Genomic DNA, 20,538 nt, shown 5'->3' with positions numbered 1-20,538 from the left:
GTCTTGATACCTCAGGCTGTTGATGTTGATCATCCACTCTGCAGATCTTTCGCACGCCCCCATACTGTATGTAACCCCAAACCATGACTTTTCCTCCACCAAACTTGACTGATTTATAAGAGAATCATGCCTCCATAAGGGTTTCAGTAGGTCTCCTGCAGTATTTGTGATGATTGGGATGCAGTTCAACAGATGATTCATGGAAAAAATCCACCTTCTGCCACTTTTCCAAATGATCAACTAGAAGTCGAGTTATTATTTGCTGCTCTTACAACTGGGATCTACGACAAGACCTTTGTCAGGTGGTGTGTATGTATATATGTATATATGTATATATATATATATATATATATATATATATATATATATATATATATATATATATATATATATAGGAAAGTAAACAGTTAGGCTAACCAAAACTGTATTGATTTTCAAATAATTCTGGCAAAAACCATAAATGTGTAACAAAAATAGAAAAAAAATTATAGTTAATAATTTATAAACTGCTTTTTACATTCTAAAATGTCATTTCAGCATTCCTCCAGTCAAATACTCCATCCTAATATAATCATTTGATGTTCAAGATGCATTTTTGATGATTATCAATGTAGTAAACAATTATTTTGCATCAGAATGATGGAGAAACCATACATTTTTTTAAGAACTGCACTTATTAAAACAGAAAACTCTGGAATAAATGTCTTCACGGTCACATTTGAACAATTTAATGTATCCATGATGAAAGTATTCATTTATTTACATACTACTACTACTATTAATAATAATAATAACAATAATAAAGCCCTGTTTGCCATTCAAATCCACAAAACTGCTAAGAATGCTTGTTATTTCAGTTATTACTCTTCAATACATTCCCTCTTGTGACTCTTAATATTATTATTTACAGAATTTTCCATTTCCTCAATATCCGCACACATGAACATTCTGCTGTAAGCTGACATGCTCGTGTCTGTGTGTTACCTGCTGGTCGTGGTCCTCTCTTCCTCCTGAATGCAGCTCCAGACTGAAGAGCCTCCAACAAACCATCCATGATCCCAGTCTCATCTCCATCTGAAACACACACAAACACACACACAATTAACATACATCAATAATACACACTCATCAGCACTATACCTCATATGAAGTATTACCCACAAACAGTGACATCAGATGAAAGCGGTGCAAAGGATCATGGGAATGTAAACATCTTCACAGACACAAATTGCAGTAGACAGTGCCCCCTATCTAACACACATACACAGACGCACACTGATGACATCATCAACACACAGAAGATGCTTTAACCTACATAATCTGTGCTGTAGCACACACACACCAGGAGGGCTCTATGATCAGAATTGGTTTTTTTCAGTGTGAACTAGTTTGTTGTAAGTGTGTGTACTTTCACATGATTATTCAGGTTTACACACTGAATAAATATAAGAAATACATGTTTTCTCACTCTGTATTTTTGTCCAGAATACAAATATAAACCTTTTTACATCAAGATAGAGTTACCCGAAAAGCAACAGAACTATTAACAGGATATTAAGCCTTGTTTTCTGAAAATAAACACACAAAATGAAGTGAGTTTATACAATTAATAAAATAAAATCATATCATAAAATCTGTTAATAAGGTTTGACTTCTGCAGATTTATTTCTTGTTATAAACTCCTACATTTGGAAGCATTCTGTTAAACAAGATTACATAAAAATACAACACAAATGATTAAATATGATATACTTATATATATATGTATAAGTGATATGTTTTTAGAGCAAGGATGTGTGTGTGTGTGTAGACAGACGGTTTCAACCACTTCTCTCTTTGCACAACATGGAGTTAAAGATTTATGGGTCTAATGCCCCTTCCCCCATACACACAAACACACACCTCCCCCACACATACATCCTTCATAAACAAGCATGAACACACACATGCAGGAACGTGCGCACACAAAAACCTTAAGCAAAAACACCCTGCAGCCCCCCCCCCACACACACACACACACCACAAGTCTCACTGTAATCCCCTGCAGCCAGATGGTTTTGTGTCTGACCTGACAACCTAGTTCTGTGTCTCTCTCGCACACACACACACATACACTGGTGCTCAGAGTGGTTTGCAGTGCACACACCCCACTATGAGGTGATTTGCAGGAACAGCACACTGATCTGCTCACATTCTGTCTGCTACATGTTATATTTACATATTACTATAAACTACAAATTGTATCACTGTAATTTCAATAGTTGTTTTTTTTAATGCTTTATTAATACTAATATATTCAAATATAATATAACATATAACTACTATATACACACACACATACTATACTATATACTTTATAACTACTATATACACCACACATACTATACTATATAACTAATATATACACCCCGTACTATACTATATAAACCATATACTGTCCTTTATACTACTTTACAACCACTATATACATCCATACTATATGCACCCTATACTGTCCTACATACTATTATTTAACTACTATATACACCCCATACTATACTATATACATCCCATATACTGTCCTACATACGACTATATAACTACTATAAACACCCCATACTAAACTATATACACCCCATACTGTCCTATATTCTACTATATAACTACTATATACACCCCGTACTATACTATATACACCCCGTACTATACTTTATACATCACATACTATCCTATATACTAATATATACACCCCATACTATACTATATACACCACATACTGTCCTATATTCTACTATATAACTACTATATACACCACATACTATAGTATATACACCAAATACTGTCCTACATACTACTATATAACTACTATATATATCCCATATTATACTATATAACTACTATATACACCCTATACTATACGCACCATATACTGTCCTACATACTACTATATAACTACTATATCCACCCCATACTATACTATATACACCATATACTGTCCTATATACTACTATATAAATACTATATACACCACATACTATCCTATATACTACTATATACACGCCATACTATACTACATACACCATAAACTGTCCTATATTCTACTACATAACTACTATATACACCCCATATTATAATATCTAACTACTATATACACCCCATACTATAGTATATAAACCACATACTATCCTATATGCACCATATACTACTATATAACTACTATATACACCCCATACTAAACTATATACACCACATGCCATCCTATATGCTACTATATAACTACTATATACACCCCATACTATCCTATATATTACTATATAACTACTATATACACCCATACTATATATCTACTATATTCACCCCATACTATACACACACTATATACTGTCCTATATACTACTTTATAACTACTATATACACCTCTTACAAAACTATGTACACCATACTGTATACTCTCCTATAATCTACTATATAACTACTATATACACCCCATACTATACTATATATGCCACATACTATACTACTGTATATGCTACCATAATTACTATACAACTACTATATACACCCCATACTATACTAAATACTATATATCTACTATATACACAACATACTGTACTATGTTACAACTATATACACCCCATACTATCCTACATACTACTATATACACCACATACTATAAACTACATAACTACTATATACACCACATACTATATACTACATAACTACTACATACACCCCATACTACACTATATACTACTATATAACTATGTACTTAATATATACACTACATACTACAAAACTACTATTTACAACACAAACTATACTACATACTACTATATGCTATTTAACTAATATATACAACTAATAACTACATCTTACACATCCTTTAAATTTGACAATTTTACAATAATAGATCATTGATACAGGACAAATACATTTAATAGCAGTATATTTTTACATTAATTAAATTAGATTTACTTTCACTTTATTGAATGTAATAAAATTTGAATTTTGTTTAAGTACAGTACAAGTTGTTATCATTAGATCAAAATTGAAAGACTATATTCTATATATTTTTTAAATAGTTTAAACTGTAGCACTGTAAAAAAAAAACACTGATTAAAAAGTTTAATAAAAGTGGAAACGGTCTATAAACACACCCAAATATACACAAAGATACATAATAAACACTGCAATTCTGTCACTGCTGTTTGAGGAAACAGTTTACCATGGTCATTTTGTTAGGTTTACCTTTATAGCAGTAAAAGACACCAATCAAACACATTCTGATCATTCTGTCTGAAAATCTCCCCAATTTCAACAGCATTAGACCATCATCAGACATTAATCTCACTCATATGATGATCACACACACATGCGCATCATCACACACACAAACCAATCACATTTCGGCACAAACTCATACACATCTCTCAAACAACACTGACATCTACTGACTGTCTGCAAGAGCTGCTGCGTCTCTCTCTCTCTCTCTCTTTGTGTGTGTGTGTGTGTTTGTGTGAGACAGTGACTGGTATGTGGGAAACACTTGTATTTGTGTCATTCTCAGGGTCTGACTGCGAGACTAAAGATAACTGGTGTGTGTTTGAGAATGTGGGAATGTAGAGGTGAAAATTTTCAAATATTCAACCCTGAGAGGTCAGTGATTCTTCTGTGTGTGTGTGTGTCTCAGACTCACCGGCCACTTTATTAGGTACACCTGTCAACTGCTCGTTAACACAAATTTCTAATCAGTCAATCACATGGCACCAACTCAATGCATTTAGGCATGTAGACATATTCAAGATCTGCTGCAGTTCAAACCGAGCATTAGAATGGGGAAGAAAGGGGATTTAAGTGACTCTGAATGTGGCATGGTTGTTGGTGCCAGACGGGCTGCTCTGAGTATTTCAGAAACTGCTGATCTACTGGGATTTTCACGCGCAACCATCCCTAGGGTTTACAGTGAATGGTCTGAAAAAGAGGAAATATCCAGTGAGCGGCAGTTCTGTGGGCGCAAATGCCTTGTTGATGCTAGAGGTCAGAAGAGAATGGCCAGACTGGTTCCAGCTGATAGAAAGGCAACAGTAACTCAAATAAGCACTTATTACAATGGAGGTCTGCAGAAGAGCATCTCTGAACACACAACACGTCCAACCTTGAGGCGGATGGGCTACAGCAGCAGAAAACCACGCCGGATGCCACTCCTGTCAGCTAAGAACAGGAAACTGAGGCTACAATTCACACAGGCTCACCAAAACTAGACAATAGAAGATTGGAGAAACGTTGCCTGGTCTGATGAGTCTTCATTTCTGCTGCCACATTCGGATGGCTGGGTCAGAATTTGGCCTCAACAACATGAAAGCATGGATCCATCCTGGCTTGTTTCAATGGTTCAGGCTGGTGGTGGTGGTGTAATGGTGTGGGGGATATTCTCTTGGCACACTTTGGGCTCATTAGTACCAATTGAGCATCGTGTCAACGCCACAGCCTACCTGAGTATTTTTCTCACCGTGTCCATCCCTATCCCAGCAGGATAACACACCATGTCACAAAGCATGAATCATCTCAGACTGGTATCTTGAACATGACAATGAGTTCATTGTACTCAAATGGCCTCCACAGTCTCCAGATCTCAATCCAATTGAGCACCTTTGGGATGTGGTGGAACGGGAGGATTCGCATCATGGATGTGCAGCCGACAAATCTGCAGCAACTGCGTGATGCTATCATGTAAATATGGAGCAAAATCTCTGAGGAATATTTCCAGTACCTTGTTGAATCTATGCCACGAAGGATTAAAGCAGTTCTGAAGGCAAAAGTGAGTCCAACCTGGTACTAGTAAGGTGTACCTAATAAAGTGGCCAGTGAGTGTACGCAAGACAAACAACTCTGATCATCTGGAAGGAGCATTATACGTGTTTTAATCGCACGTTTGCTCAACTGACATTCAAATCTGCACCTGCATGCAAATGAAACCTCAGAAATGACCAGCGTAATGGGAAACAGCATTTAGTGGCTAACAAGTATTTGTTTACCTAATTCAGTCAGATTGTAGATGTTAAAGAATATTTTACAGTCTGATTCAATAACATTTGAAGTGTTAACTATACAAATAGACATCAAAATTTAAAAACAAATACAAAAAAATTACAGAACTAATCACTATCATCACTGAGAAATTGGAAATTAGCATGAATTAGCATTAGCAATGAACAATAGCTCTACTAATCTATTATTACTGCATTTTTCTAGATTTATAAGTACATTTTCAAACTCAAACATACTCTTTTTGTTAAGATTAGCTGCCTGTTTAATGAATAACATTAAAGATTAATGTGCGCAGACAATGTATTGATCACTGTTGCTAATGTTAGCTAATGGATTAGCAAATGTTTAAACTTTACTGTTCTTCTGTTGAACCCTCAGACCTGCAGAAATAATGAGTGGAAATCTGGAGCCCCGAAAGTTTCAAACTGCAGCCAGACCAGAAAAGTAGGTCAGAGAGAGTGACACACACACACACACACACACATAGAGAGAGAGAGAGAGAGAGCAAAAAGAAAGGCAGCTCATTCATTACAGCAGTTGTACTATACTGATGAAAACAGTCGAGTGATTCCACATGATCTACATTAACTATGTGTGAATCAGTGTGTGTGTGTGACGCAAACATCATAAAACAGTGTGTATGAAGAGCACATCTGAGGAAGGACACACTTTATTTCAAACTCTTCTGAATACGTCCAGCTCACATTTCCTTCCAAACAACAGAGAAGGGTACAAAGTGGAAGTTTTCTTTTGAGTTTGACCTAAATAAGCTGCAGAGATTCTCCTTCTGTTTTTGTAGAGCTCTCGCATTTCTATCTATCACAAACACACACAAACAAACACACAAGCATGTGCACACACATATACAAGGACATACAAAAGCGTGCACGCACACACACAAGCGTGGGCTCGCAAACACACAAGAAAACTTACAAATGTGCACACAAACAAACATACAAGCACGCGCACACACACACAATCATACACATACAAATGTGCACACGCACACAGTGACAATAGGTTGTTTTCAATCCCGTGGTTCTGTTGACGCGTGGAATTCAGATGGAGGGCAGGAAGTAAAAAAACAATGCGAGATATAGAGGAAAGTCTGTATTTTTGCGATTTACATCATATTTCAAAAGAGATATGAATAGAAAATAAGCACATATGTTGGGCATGATCCTTATATCATGAAGAGGGCTGAGTTTTCGACTGAACTAAAATGTATTTGCCTGTCATCGAGGCGACAGATACTGTATAAGCCAGTGTTTATACTGTATAACCCAACCCTGTTCCTGAAGGCACACCAACAGTCCACATTTTCAACCTCTCCCTAATCAAACACACCTGAATCAACTTATAACATCAGAAGAGACTCCAACACCTGAAGTTAATGGGTTAGTAAAGGGAGACATCCAACATATGTACTGTTGGCGTGCCTCCAGGAACAGGGTTGGGAAACACTGGTATAAGCTATTACATTACATGAAAAAAATACTATAGTAAACTATAGTTATTTATTAAAGCTTATCAGCCTACTATTAGGGTTGGGTCGATAGATGATGCCATCGTCCATCGCCGATGGTCGATTGACATCACGATGCTGAGCCAGCATCGCCAATCCTCCGCCTCACCCCCATCGCAAACCCGCTCATGAAAAATACACACTGAGGCCCCGTTTACACTAATACGTCTTAGTTTTAAAATGCCATTTTATAACAAAAATAATCCACGTCCACACGGGCGTTTCATCTAGCCTTTCTGAAAACGCACATCACGTGACCACACACACTGTCATGTGCTAATCTGAGCTCCAGAGAGAACTGTACGCCAGACAGTTTATCAAGGATGTACCGTGGGATGGCGTCTTACTATAGTTGTTAAACGTGAAATTTAATTAATCTGGTCTCTATTTAACGACTCTTCTGTCTTTTGAATCTATCAGGTAACGTGTCTCAGCGTCACTACACTGCTTCAATCTTTCGCATTCACGCTTGTACTTAGTCATTTTAGCCAAAACCTCGGATGCTGTTGGTTGGTTCCTGTTGGTTGTGCAGCTTTTTTACCAACCAAGTTTGTCGACGCCATTATAGCGACACAGATCACTCTGCCTATTCATGCCAGAGTCCCACGGAAAAAAAGACTGACAGGGGGTAATGTGTGTGTGACTTCTCTTTATTTATGATTTGGTTATGTGTAAAGTAAAGACCATGCAGGTCAGGTAGTTAAAATGGTAGGCTACATATAATCAATCAGTTATGAATTCATTAATTATTTATAAATATTTAATTCACTGCCGCCTACGACGACGATGCCATCGATCATCGTGATGTTTTTACATTAGACATCATACAATGCCAAATTGGTCGACATCGCCCAACCCTAGTCTATGCTACAGTATTCTGTAGCATTCATTAACAAAGAGTTGTACACATTATACACTTTACTATGTGATTCAATATAAATTACTATGTGATTATATGTGATATGCGACTATGTGATTATAAATTACTACAGTTTTTCTCCAAGCGGATATCTTCCAGACACCACAAAATAACAGATTAAAGCAAAAGCATGACGCATCGTCTACATCAGGGGTCACCAAACTTGTTCCTGGAGGGCCGGTGTCCTGCAGATTTTAGCTCCAACCCTAATCAAACACACCTGAACAAGCTAATCAAAGTCTTACTAAGTAAACTTGAAACATCCAGGCAGGTGTCTTGAGGCAAGTTGGAGCTAAATCCTGCAGGGACACCAGCCTGACCTCACGAGAAAACGTAAGTATTTTACGTTTTGTCAGTTTAATGGCTAATTCGTACGAATTCGTACGAGTTCAGTTGTACGAAATTGTACGATTTTAAAAAGGAGGCGTGGCACCTAACCCCACCCCTAAACCCAACCGTCATTGGCGGATGAGCAAATCGTACTAAATTGTACGAATTAGATCGTACGAATTAGCCACTAAATCAAAAAGTTACGAATTGCCGTGAGATTGTTTTGGGGACACCGGCCCTCCAGGACCGAGATTGGTGACCCCTGGTCTACATTATTATTTATTTATTTATTTATTTTTCTAAAGGGGAAAAAGTGCTCCACAATAATAACCGTCTAGTTTTGTCGCGAGGGTTGCATTTCTTTTTTGCTCTGTCGATCAACTGCTGCGCATCTCGATGTTCAAGTTACGGTTGTTTATTCTGCCGAAATGCCAGTAAAGACTTACAAAGCAAGATAGAGATTTGATTGCATCGGTTACATGGCAGTGTACGTTAATTATATTCTCTAGGATTTTGTATAAGTGTGTTGGTGTTTGTATCTGATTTATATATAACACATTAACACCTATATACACGTAGTTAGGCCTGTAGCTATATTGGTGCTGTCAATTATTAATTATGCGAATTATCATGTTCAAAATGTTTGTACACATGGATGTATTGAAAAAATGTTTATTACAGGTCGCCTTTTCTCAGCCAGTTTCTTGAACTTTTCCCCTTTATGAGCAAAAACTTTTGAAAGTCTATAAAAGCTGTTCTGCGTTTCTTATTTTGGCCGATTTAAACAAATATAAACAACATAAAACAGAAACAGATTGATGTTCTGATCGCAATTAATATGTAGAAGAATCCCTTGTTACTCTCCTTCTGAATTTCGCGTCATGTGAAAACAACCTATTGCACGCACACAAGCACAGGCATGACACATACACACACATAGACACAAGCATGCACACAAATGCACGGGCACACACTTGTGCTCATACACACACAAAATCTTGCAAACATACACACACAATTGCGCACACACAAACACAGGTGCACACTCGCACACAAGAAAGTGCACAAAAGCAAGAAATGTGTACCGTCGTTGATGTTGGGAATCTGTCCAGAGTTTATCCTCTTCTGCTTCTCTTCTTTCTCTTTCTCAGCTTTCTCTCGGGCCAGTTTGGCTCTGCGCATCTTCTCTTCCGCTTCTTTGCGTTTCTGGTTCTCTTTCACCGCTTGCTGGAAAACAAACACAGAGAGGCCAAGTCAAGATCGACAGGAAAAGATTAAATTGCGCATTTGAAATGGACTTTGTTACATTTTAAACACAAAGTTTTCTGTTTGGCCATAAAAAAATCCACTATTATTTTCTGTTTATTTCCTTATTTTTGATTATTCATGACATTTTTCAGTTTGAAGTGATTTCATTTCGTCTGATAGTTGTAGTTTTTCTTTCTTCAATGCAAGAGACCAACACTTTTGTCCATGTCTGCCTGTGTATATGTATATATATATATATATATATATATATATATATATATATATATATATATATATATATATATATATATATATATTAGGGATGTCACGATATCTTGCATGATGAAGCTTGAGGGTTAAATTAGCATTGAAGTTTGGAACAGGATTGAATTTGAACCGCAAATCAAGTGCTTTGCGCACACCTGGTAAGGCTGGCCTCTGTGTTGCACATGTCACTCGGTTGGCCGAGCGGGTGTGACGTAATCGCTTTTTTTTCTGACTGGAGTTCAAAGGCTGCTGCCGTTATTCATGTCCAAGCAGAGTCTACAACTGCAGCCAAACAAATTAACCATGGACATTGCCACGTGATGGAATGTCACTTTACATGTGCTGAAAGCCGCATTATTGAAGTGCAGCACAGATATGTAAACACCGCAATCAAACTATTACCATCGTGTAGGACTTTTAGACGCATTTTTCGACAGGACAGTTCACACAGCTGTTTGACAAAATTCTCTGCAGCTATACACATCTCTAAGCACACACACATACTGAACTGATGGAGACTCAACACAGCCGCCTTCATCATTTCCAAACACATTCAAGTATTTAAGCATGTTGAATGAGAGAGAGAGAGAGAGAGAGAGAGAGAGAGAGAGAGAGAGAGAGAGAGAGAGAGAGAGAGAGAGAGAGAGAGAGAGAGAGAGAGAGAGAGAGAGAGAGAGAACAACATCCGCCACACAATATAAATTAATATAAAACTATTTCATACATCATGGGCATAAATCACGCCATGAACATGACATTAAAATAGCTACTGGTTAAAAAAATTCTAGATTAAAAGATGGTAAAATGAGAACATTTCTGTCATAAACTATAGCAAAACAACTCAAAAAAAAAAAAAAAAAAAAATGAAACTATGTGAACACGTGAAAAACAGGAATTTTTTTATTATCAGCTGTCAGTCAGCGCCCGCTCTTTTTTTTCTGGCCATTGCACCTTTTGCCATGTGCAGTGTAAATGCAGACAATCGGATAGGAGTCGATGATAAAGATAAAGATGATAAGTAAACAGGTCTTAAAAAAAAGAATCAGATACTGTAACAAAATCCGAATTGACCATCAAGATCTGCAATGTAAATACTCTGAAATTCAATAGCAGAAAAGCCAGTGAGTTATGCACATAAATTTATATGCATGTTCATTAAAATGGAAGTAAACTCATTAGATGATGATTTAAAAAAAACACCTAAATTGTTTTGCATTTTGTGATTTTTTTACATAAAAATTTAATTTCCATTCATATATTAGCAAAATATTTGAATTCTTGGACTATTCCATTCATACGTTTCATCATTAAGGATTTCTTTAAAATAGTGTAAAAATCTTTCTTGTGTCTCGTGGAGTAGGCATCTTGTCACACCCCTAATATATATATATATATATATATATATATATATATATATATATATATATATATATATATATATATATATATATATATATATATATATATATATATATATATATATATAAGTCATTGGTCTCACCTGGAACATGGTCCTGAAGTTGTTGAGGTCACCGAAGAACTCTTCTGGACTCATCTTTTTGGGGTCGAAGACAAAATACTTTCCTAGATCCTCATACTGTTTCTCCATGTTTTCATGCAGCAGCTGGAGCTTCTCGAAATTCTCCCGAGCCGTCGATACAAAACTGTGCACAACTCCGTCAAGAAAAACCCGTCATCGTGATCATACTTCATATCAATTATAAATTGATCAGCAACATGAGTTGTTTATTAATAATTTACTACAACTACTGAAACAAACACTCCCACAAACTTCCTCAAAGAATTAAAATAATATCTCTCTGATGATTCATGAGGATGAACACTGGAACCCAAACAGGATGTGATGTCACAATGGATCATTGAGACAGTGTTTGTGTAACACTATTGTTTGAGCAAATGACTGTGGAAACCAAAGTGACACTTCCTGTCATGCGGCAGGCCGGCAGGAAGTAAAGGATATGGTCATTTTCTCTACAAATTTGTCCTTGTCGCTCTGCGGAGGAGGAAACGTCTCGATGTCCTTCTCAAGGCTCTTGATCTGCTTCCCCATCTGATCGAGACTCTTCTGGAGCGTCTCTGCTGACACTGAGAAAGAGAGAGAAAAGTATGGAGCAAATGTTTTTTAAAAGAGGACTCGTCTAATTAATTGAAATCAAAAATGCAGTAAAAAAACTTTACTTTTTAATCAGTATTTAAATAATACTTCTACATGACTTTATTTAAAAATATTATTGATTTTCGTGATTAAATGTTGCATTTTTAGAACCACTGAACACATGATCCTGTCACAAATAATTCTAATATAATGATCTGAAGCTGATTATTGATCCTGAGAATTGTTGTTTGCTGTGTTTCTGGAAACTATGATGAGTTTTCTTTATCATAAAATGACACATTTTTATGTCTTTTATTACATACATTCTTTCAAAATGCTTAATATATTAATTCTTCAAGGTTTTATTTTGGCAAAAAAGCATTTTTTGGTCAAATTTTATATGCAAAAAATTTGTCTGTGAATACAAATACAGTCAGTCTTACTGGATTCTTTCATAATTAAAACATTCAAAAGAATAGCATGTATTACTAACATACACTACCTGACAAAAGTCTTGTCAAATATCTAAGTTTTAGGAGCAACAAAGAATAACTTGCTTTGTAGTTGATCATTTGGTATCAGAAGTGGCTTATAAGAAAGGCAAAGGCCTCTAGATGATGCTTATTTGACCACAATAAAATATGATCATTCATTTTGAATGATTTGATTAGGACAGTAAGGTCTGACTCTGCTTAGACTAAAGTCTCATCACTGAACCTTCAATAATGTCCAGTATAGAATATGTGGTCATGCTGCAGTGGAAACAGAATGAATATTGTGTCTGACTCCATCATGAGCTTGGAGGACTGCATCCATACATCTCTGACATGACTCAAATCACTGATTAATAAAGTCATCTGGAATGGCAAAGAAAGAGTTCTTGCAGGACTCCCAGAGTTCATCAAGATTCATGGATTCATCTTCAATGATTCCTCCATCTTACCCCAGACATGCTCAATAATGTTCATGTTTGCTGACTAGGTTGGCCCATCCTAGAGCACCTTGACCTTCTTTGCTTTGAGGAGCTTTGATGTGGAGGCTGAAGTATGAGAAGGAGCGCTATCCTGCTGGAGAATCTGCCCTCTCCTGTGGTTTGTAATGTAATGGGCAGCACAAATGTCTTGATACGCCCCCTTATTGAATGTAACCCCAATCCATGATTTTTCCTTCACCAAACTTGACTGATTTCTATGACAATCTTGGCTCCATTTGGGTTCCAATAGGTCTTCTGCAGTATTTGTGATGATTGGGATGCAGTTCAACAGATGACTCATGGGAAAAATCCACCTTCTGCCACTTTTCCAAATGATCAACTAGAAGTCGAGTTATTACTTGTTGCTCTCACAACTGACATCCACAACAAGACTTTTGTCAGGTAGCGTAATCTTTTGTAACATTAGAATGCATTTGCAGCCAATTATGATCAATATAACGCAACATTGCTGAATAAAAATATTGATATTATTCAAGTGTACTTATTTTAGTGAGGTCAAACGATTAATAGCTATTGATGACATCCAAGACAAAATTTGTATTTACTAAATATATGTATGTGTACTGTGTATATTTATGTATGTATAAATAGATACACTGTACATAAAATACAAAAATGTGTGTGCATATATATATTAGACAAGCTATTGTATATATGGTTTGTTCTGTAGACTATCGAAAAAAAGTATTAGCATTAAGGGGCTAATAATATTGACCTTAAAATGGTGTTTAAAAAATTTAAAAACTGCTTTTATTCTAGCCGAAATAAATCAAATAAGACTTTCTCCAGAAGAAAAAATATTATAGGAAATACTGTCAAAATTTCCTTGCTCTGTTGAACATCATTTAGGAAATATAAAAAAAAAGTAAATAATTTCTAAGAGGGGCTAATAATTCTGATTTTAACTGTATATATATATATATATATATATATATATATATATATATATATATATATATATATATATATATATATATATATATATATATATATATATATATATAATTATTTTGTTTAATTTTTTGTTTTTCATAATTTAGAAAGTTTTAAGAGCTGAACATTGTATATATTGAATAGTACATTTACAGTGGAGGTCAAAAGCAACCCAAATTTTTTCGAGGTCAGTGCTATACAAACTCTCAAATATTTAATATTGCATTCAAATATATAATATATTAAAGGTGGAAAAAACGAGACTGACCTTTGCTGGCTTTCTCCACATGGATGAGCTCCTCTGGGAAGGTCATGACCTCAGGGTACTGCTCCTGACAGGTCTCCGCCAGGAAGTGCAGGAGAGTCTGCTTCTGATCCGCCGATTTAGTGTCTCTCAACTAAACACACACACACATGCACACACACACTTTTTACTGAAAACAAGTCAACAAAACATTAGGGTTCTTTCTTTCGTTCAATAATGAATCGATAATATTCAAGTTATTCGGTAAAGCACATGTACTTTAGAGAGAACTGTGACGTGGGACAACAAATTTCCCAAACATTTGTCATCATGTTGATTTGGAAGCTGCTCTATAATGAAACAAATCTATTCATACCTGTTAAATTTATTAGCATCAATATTGAACAAAATTGAAATTTGCCTTGTTATTACACTACTGTCTGGAATACTTGATTTTGATTGGACATTCGATACGGTATATGTAGGAGATAAAGTATCGGTTTATCGGCAGCCCGTCATGAAGTACTGTTGAATAATCTGTGAAATTAACCAGCTGGTTGTACTTTATCCTGCTTATTATATAGCTATTTGACACAAAACGTAAAAAAAGTAGACAAAATATTGTTGTAAGCCATAATAGTTGATTATTACAATAATTAAATGCAAAGCTGATAGAAAAAGAAAAGGCTGAATGGAACATACACTAACCTAGGTCTTATTCAACCAAAAGACGGCATCAAACAGTCGAAAATCCAGCTGGACATACATTATTGCTTACTTAAAGGTCCTGTGAACTGCTTTGAAATGTGCATTTTTTATTCGATGTTTGACAATCTCAAAAGAAAAAAAAAATAGAGAAAGAGTAGCTTATCCTAAAAAAAAAAAACACAGCCAATAGCATTTTGCGTTTATCACAGCTTTGTCAGTGAGAGTGGCTGAGCTCAAGCGCATCAAATGAAAAGCAAATGTGAAAAAAGGGGGTGGGGCATGTCAGATACTAGAGAGCTTTGATTGGACAAAACAGAAACTTAAGTATGAGATGACCTGAAAAAAACGTTGATCCATTTAGGCTGAAGTGACAAAGTGCAAGCTTTGGATGTTTACATCAGGTTTATATTTTTCTAAATGTGAATTGCGTCACTGTTTTGGAGCACACAAACTAATAGATATCCTAAAAACTAACAGAGTGAAACTAATGGCCCGTTTCCACTGAGTGGTACGGTACGGTACGCTTTTATAGCCGTTTCCACTGTCAAAAAGCGTACCGAACCGTACCGTACTACTTTTTCGGCACCCTTTCGAAAGGGTACCAAACATGAGAAAGGGTACCATAAGGCGGAGCCACATGCGCAGCTGAACCCTATTGGTTTACAGAGATACGTCATTCGCTTGCGCAACAAGCCAGAATGAAAACAAAAACCTGCCATGTTTGAAATACACAGCGAGAGATTACAGCGGAATTATATATACATATAATAACGAGCCATGGTCGATCTGGGCTCAAACAAACCTTGTCGTCGTCTTGATGAACAGCCACAAAGCCAAGAAGTAGAGCAGATTTACTCTGTGCCCCGTAGTTTTTTACGAGCCAGTCTGAGGCGCGAGCGGTTTCGCTTTCTTGCTAGCGCTCGCGCGCGTCTAACATTATATCAAATAACAAACTTCCTGAGCTGATGATAATAACCTGCGCTTGATTATTGATGTTCTTTTGAAACCCGATCCTGTCAGACACTGACAAACGCGAGAGTGAAGCGTGAAGAAACAAAGGAGAAGCCGGAAAAAAAGGAGCACATTATTTATTCAGCAAACATGAACAAAATGCCATGTAGAACTCACTTATTATCTTCGCATTTTGGACTAATATGAACCGGGAATGAGGGAATTACTGTCTAACAGAGGCTACATGTGCTGCTGAAGATTACAGACACAGATGAGAGGTTTTCACTGACTGTAGGCTATATTTTGTGTTGTTTTGAACCTAAATACGGACGAAATGTCTGCTATATGTAGTTCTTCTGTAGTTGGTAACATATCGGAGACTGTAAGGGGTTGTATGTGTTTATATATGTTCATTTATTAATTTATTTAATATAATTACAGACGTTACAGTAGGCTGTTTCGCACTGTCTTTGATCTGCAGTTATAATCAACTCATGTTAATAGAAAAGTTAGTAATAAACATTTCTACACAAGTATTTATGTGTATAAAGCATCTGTGTTGTGAGAAGTGCTTTTCATATGATATGTAAGTGACCTGTACAGCTTTATTGTAGACATTTCCTCGAGCGAGAATGACGTCGACTGAAACTTTCTGTCATACACCACGCCCACCAAAAGGGTACCCTTGTTAGTGGAAACGCAAGCCTGATAAAGGTGACCCGTACCAAACCGAACCGTACCAGTCAGTGGAAACGAGCCATAACATCTAATATTTTTTCTTTTACTTTCATGGGAGCTTTAAGGAGTGTGTTAAAACTCCTGAATAGGACGTTGAGAATCACCTTGCACAGGTAGCTGACACTGAAGCCGAAAGCTTTGGCGTTGCGTGAGCCGGCATTCAGGAAGTTTCCCAGCAGCAGTGTGATCTCCAGCAGTTTGGAGAAACTCTCGCTCTTGCGCAGCTCCTCACAGGCCGCCGTCACCGCCACCACATCCGGCTTCACGTTATTCACCTGCTCCTCAAACTGCAGCTTGAAGAGGATGGCAGTCAGACGCGGCTTCAGACGCTTCACTGAACTGATCTGCAGACAGACAGAGACACACACTGAATTACAAACCATTTTAAATGAATCCAAATGATGAATGGTAAATATACTGTTCACTATTATGTTTTTACCACTACTTCTACTTCATTTGATTTGACATATTCTGTTGAATGTTTTAAGCGGATTCTTTTGTCCGAAGCGACTTACAGTCGAGGAAGCATTCAGTGACTCAACAAGAAGAGGCAATACACACAACAAGTGATCATTATACAAAGGAACTCTTATGATCAGAGATTTAAGTGCGAACGTTAAGACAAGGGAGTGTTTTTTTAGAGAGAGAAGAGCGTTTCTACAGGTGGTTTGTCAAACCCACTCGCCTGTGTGAAGCTCACTTCATTAATGCCCATTTTATTTTTCATGTTGAGACGTTGTTGAGTGGTCGTAAGAAAGTGTCTGGTGCTAATGTGCAAAACTGGTGCAAGTGTCAGTTAAAATGACACCATCACAAATGCTTTGGCAATAAACACAGCGGTCCCTCATTTAATCACAGGAGTTACGTTCTGAAAATAACCCGCAATAGGTGAAATCCGTGAAGTAGTCAGCTTTATTTTGACTTATTATAGATGTTTTAAGGCTGTAAAACCCCTCACCACACACGTTATGCACTTTTCTCAGAAGATTCATTCATTTCGTAATGATGTCCTACAGCCGCACAAATTCCACCTTTCTTTAGCATGTCCAGAACTCCAACTTTTTGTGTGATCATTAGCATCTTCCTCTGCCTTTTGGGTGCGTTTGACGGTGCTAAATGTTTCGTTGACATTATGGGATTTGTTAGGGAGAAAAAAACTTCAGAGTCACAATGTTATAAATGAATTACCATGTTTGTAAACACAAAAAAACTGGGAGTGCTAGCATTTACAGCGAGGGAATAACATCCGATGCAGTACGGAGTTTGTTGTCTCAGAAATAATTGATTATTGATTGATTATTGAAATAATTAATTATTGATTAATTATTGAAATTATTAATTATTGATTGATTATTGAAATAATTGATTATTGAAATAATTTAGTATTGATAATTATTGATTACATATTATATACCATGTTTGTAAACACAAAAAAACTTGGAGCACTAGCATTTACAGCGAGGGAATAACATCCAATGCAGTACAGAGTTTGTTGTCTCAGAAATAATTGATTATTGATTGATTATTGAAATAACTGATTATTGATTGATTATTGAAATAATTGATTATTGATTGATTACTGAAATAATTGATTATTGATTGATTATTGAAATAATTGATTATTGATTGATTATTGAAATAATTGATTATTGAAATAATTGATTGTTGAAATAATTTAGTATTGATAATTAATTATTGATAACATATTATACACCATGTTTGTAAACAAAAAAAAAACTGGGAGCGCTGGCATTTACAGCGAGGGAATAACATCCGATGTGGCACAGAGTTTGTTGTCTCAGAAATAATTGATTATTGATTGACTATTGAAATATTTGATTATTGATTGATTATTGAAATAATTGATTTTTGAAATAATTTATTATTGATAATTAATTATTGATTACATATTATATACCATGTTTGTAAACACAAAAAAACTGGGAGTGCTAGCATTTACAGCGAGGGAATGACATCCGATGTGGTGCAGAGTTTGTTGTCGTCTTAGAAATAAGATATTGATTACATATTATATATATTATTAACATAATGCTTTCAGTGTATTATTACAGCTCGTCACCCAGTGATAAGCACAGTTATTCTGCAAAATTAACGTTAAAGTGAGCGGCGTTCGTCTGACAGGTCCATTAGCGATAGCACCCCCTTCCAATGGATATTAGATAAGACAAAATGGCCAAGCATCCAGCCCCAAATATACAACGATCTCATTGAAACTCCAAGTGATTTCACAGTAGAGAAGTTAAAGGCCTGCAAGTCTTTGGATGCCTACAATTTAGTTCTGTGTGGTCATGTGCAAGAAATAATGCTCCATGATTATCAGATTCAACACTATGTAGTGCTAAAAACCGAGGTTCTGCTTAGCCAAAGATAAGGAAAAAAGACAGAGCTATAGAAGACCTGGGTAATCATCAACAAGCAAAACTACTGCATTCTGACAGCAAACTGCAGCTGTACGGCAGGGTATGTGAACGCACATGTTTACATTTGATTCTGAGCATTCAGTGTCCGCAGTTTAATTCACCATATTTAACTGTTTATGCTGAAATCATATCTGCAATCAAAAACGAGTACTGTGTCTGATTCAGAATAGCGTGAACTTAACTGATATGAAATGAGAACTGCAGAGTCCAGCATTTTTAATTAGGTCCTCACTCCATTCAGCTCCCTTTTAGCCAAAGACATCTGCAGTTGGCATTTAAGCAGTGTGGTGTACAGTAAAAGTTAAGTTCTTTCGAATTTGGTATCCTACCGCACAACACGATATGTTTGCTATTGCAACCGGTCTCTTTTTGCAGCCGGGAACCCATGTGACGTCATGTGTGACGTAAGTTGGCAATTCCTCTATAGATTGAAGATTTATGTAAATTTGGCACGCTGAATGCATTCTGTACTGTACAGGAGACACAGCACGAAGGATATTGATTGACAATGGTCTACAGCCAATCAGGGCACAGAACACAATGCGCTAATCAGGACGCAGAACACAATGCTCTGTAGAAAAAAAGCGTCAAATTGCACAAAAAAAAACAAAAAACAAAAAACACCGGTGAAACAGCGAGGATACGAAAGGTGAACCACGTTATAGCGGGGGACCACCGTACGAAACATTTTTCATGCCAATAAAGCATTGAATTCAATCGAATTAAGAGAGAGATAGAGTGATGTGTGATTGGCTGTATCTGTATGATTGTGTTCATCAAAGCCAACACTTGAGTGCGTTTCTCACCACAACACCGAACTGTTCAGACTCGGCCAGCTCCTCGTATTCATCTTTCATCTCTGATAATGTGTTCAGCTGCTCCTGCTCCGGCAGCAGCTTCAGCAAACTCTGAAACACACACAACCGTTTGAGAGAAGATCCCATTTTTGCTCCGTTTATGTCCATTTTGGTTTGCCTAACAAAACTTTATGCACATCCAGTTAAAGTCAGAATTATCAGCCCTCCAGTATATTTTTCCCGCCAGTTTCTGCTTAACAGAGAGCAGATTTCTTCACCACATTTCTAATCATAATAGCT

At 36.5% G+C, this 20,538-nt stretch overlaps 1 protein-coding gene across 1 annotated transcript in view; it reads right to left on the bottom strand.

Annotated features, from left to right (window-relative positions):
• Nucleotides 1-20,538, bottom strand: part of LOC130240334 (protein diaphanous homolog 1) — a 144,205-nt gene that overhangs the window by 11,813 nt on the left and 111,854 nt on the right. Inside the window, exons 13-19 of the mRNA XM_056471807.1 lie at nt 20,248-20,349; nt 17,105-17,344; nt 14,628-14,757; nt 12,299-12,422; nt 11,818-11,983; nt 9,887-10,028; nt 985-1,074 (exon numbers count right to left, since the gene is read on the bottom strand). Of these exons, the coding sequence (XP_056327782.1) occupies nt 985-1,074; nt 9,887-10,028; nt 11,818-11,983; nt 12,299-12,422; nt 14,628-14,757; nt 17,105-17,344; nt 20,248-20,349 (994 nt within the window). The remainder of the gene's footprint in view (nt 1-984; nt 1,075-9,886; nt 10,029-11,817; nt 11,984-12,298; nt 12,423-14,627; nt 14,758-17,104; nt 17,345-20,247; nt 20,350-20,538) is intronic.

The sequence above is a fragment of the Danio aesculapii genome, chromosome 14 (assembly GCF_903798145.1).
Source record: "Danio aesculapii chromosome 14, fDanAes4.1, whole genome shotgun sequence".
NCBI classification, from domain to species: domain Eukaryota; kingdom Metazoa; phylum Chordata; class Actinopteri; order Cypriniformes; family Danionidae; genus Danio; species Danio aesculapii.
This window is presented reverse-complemented; position numbering and strand designations above follow the sequence as displayed.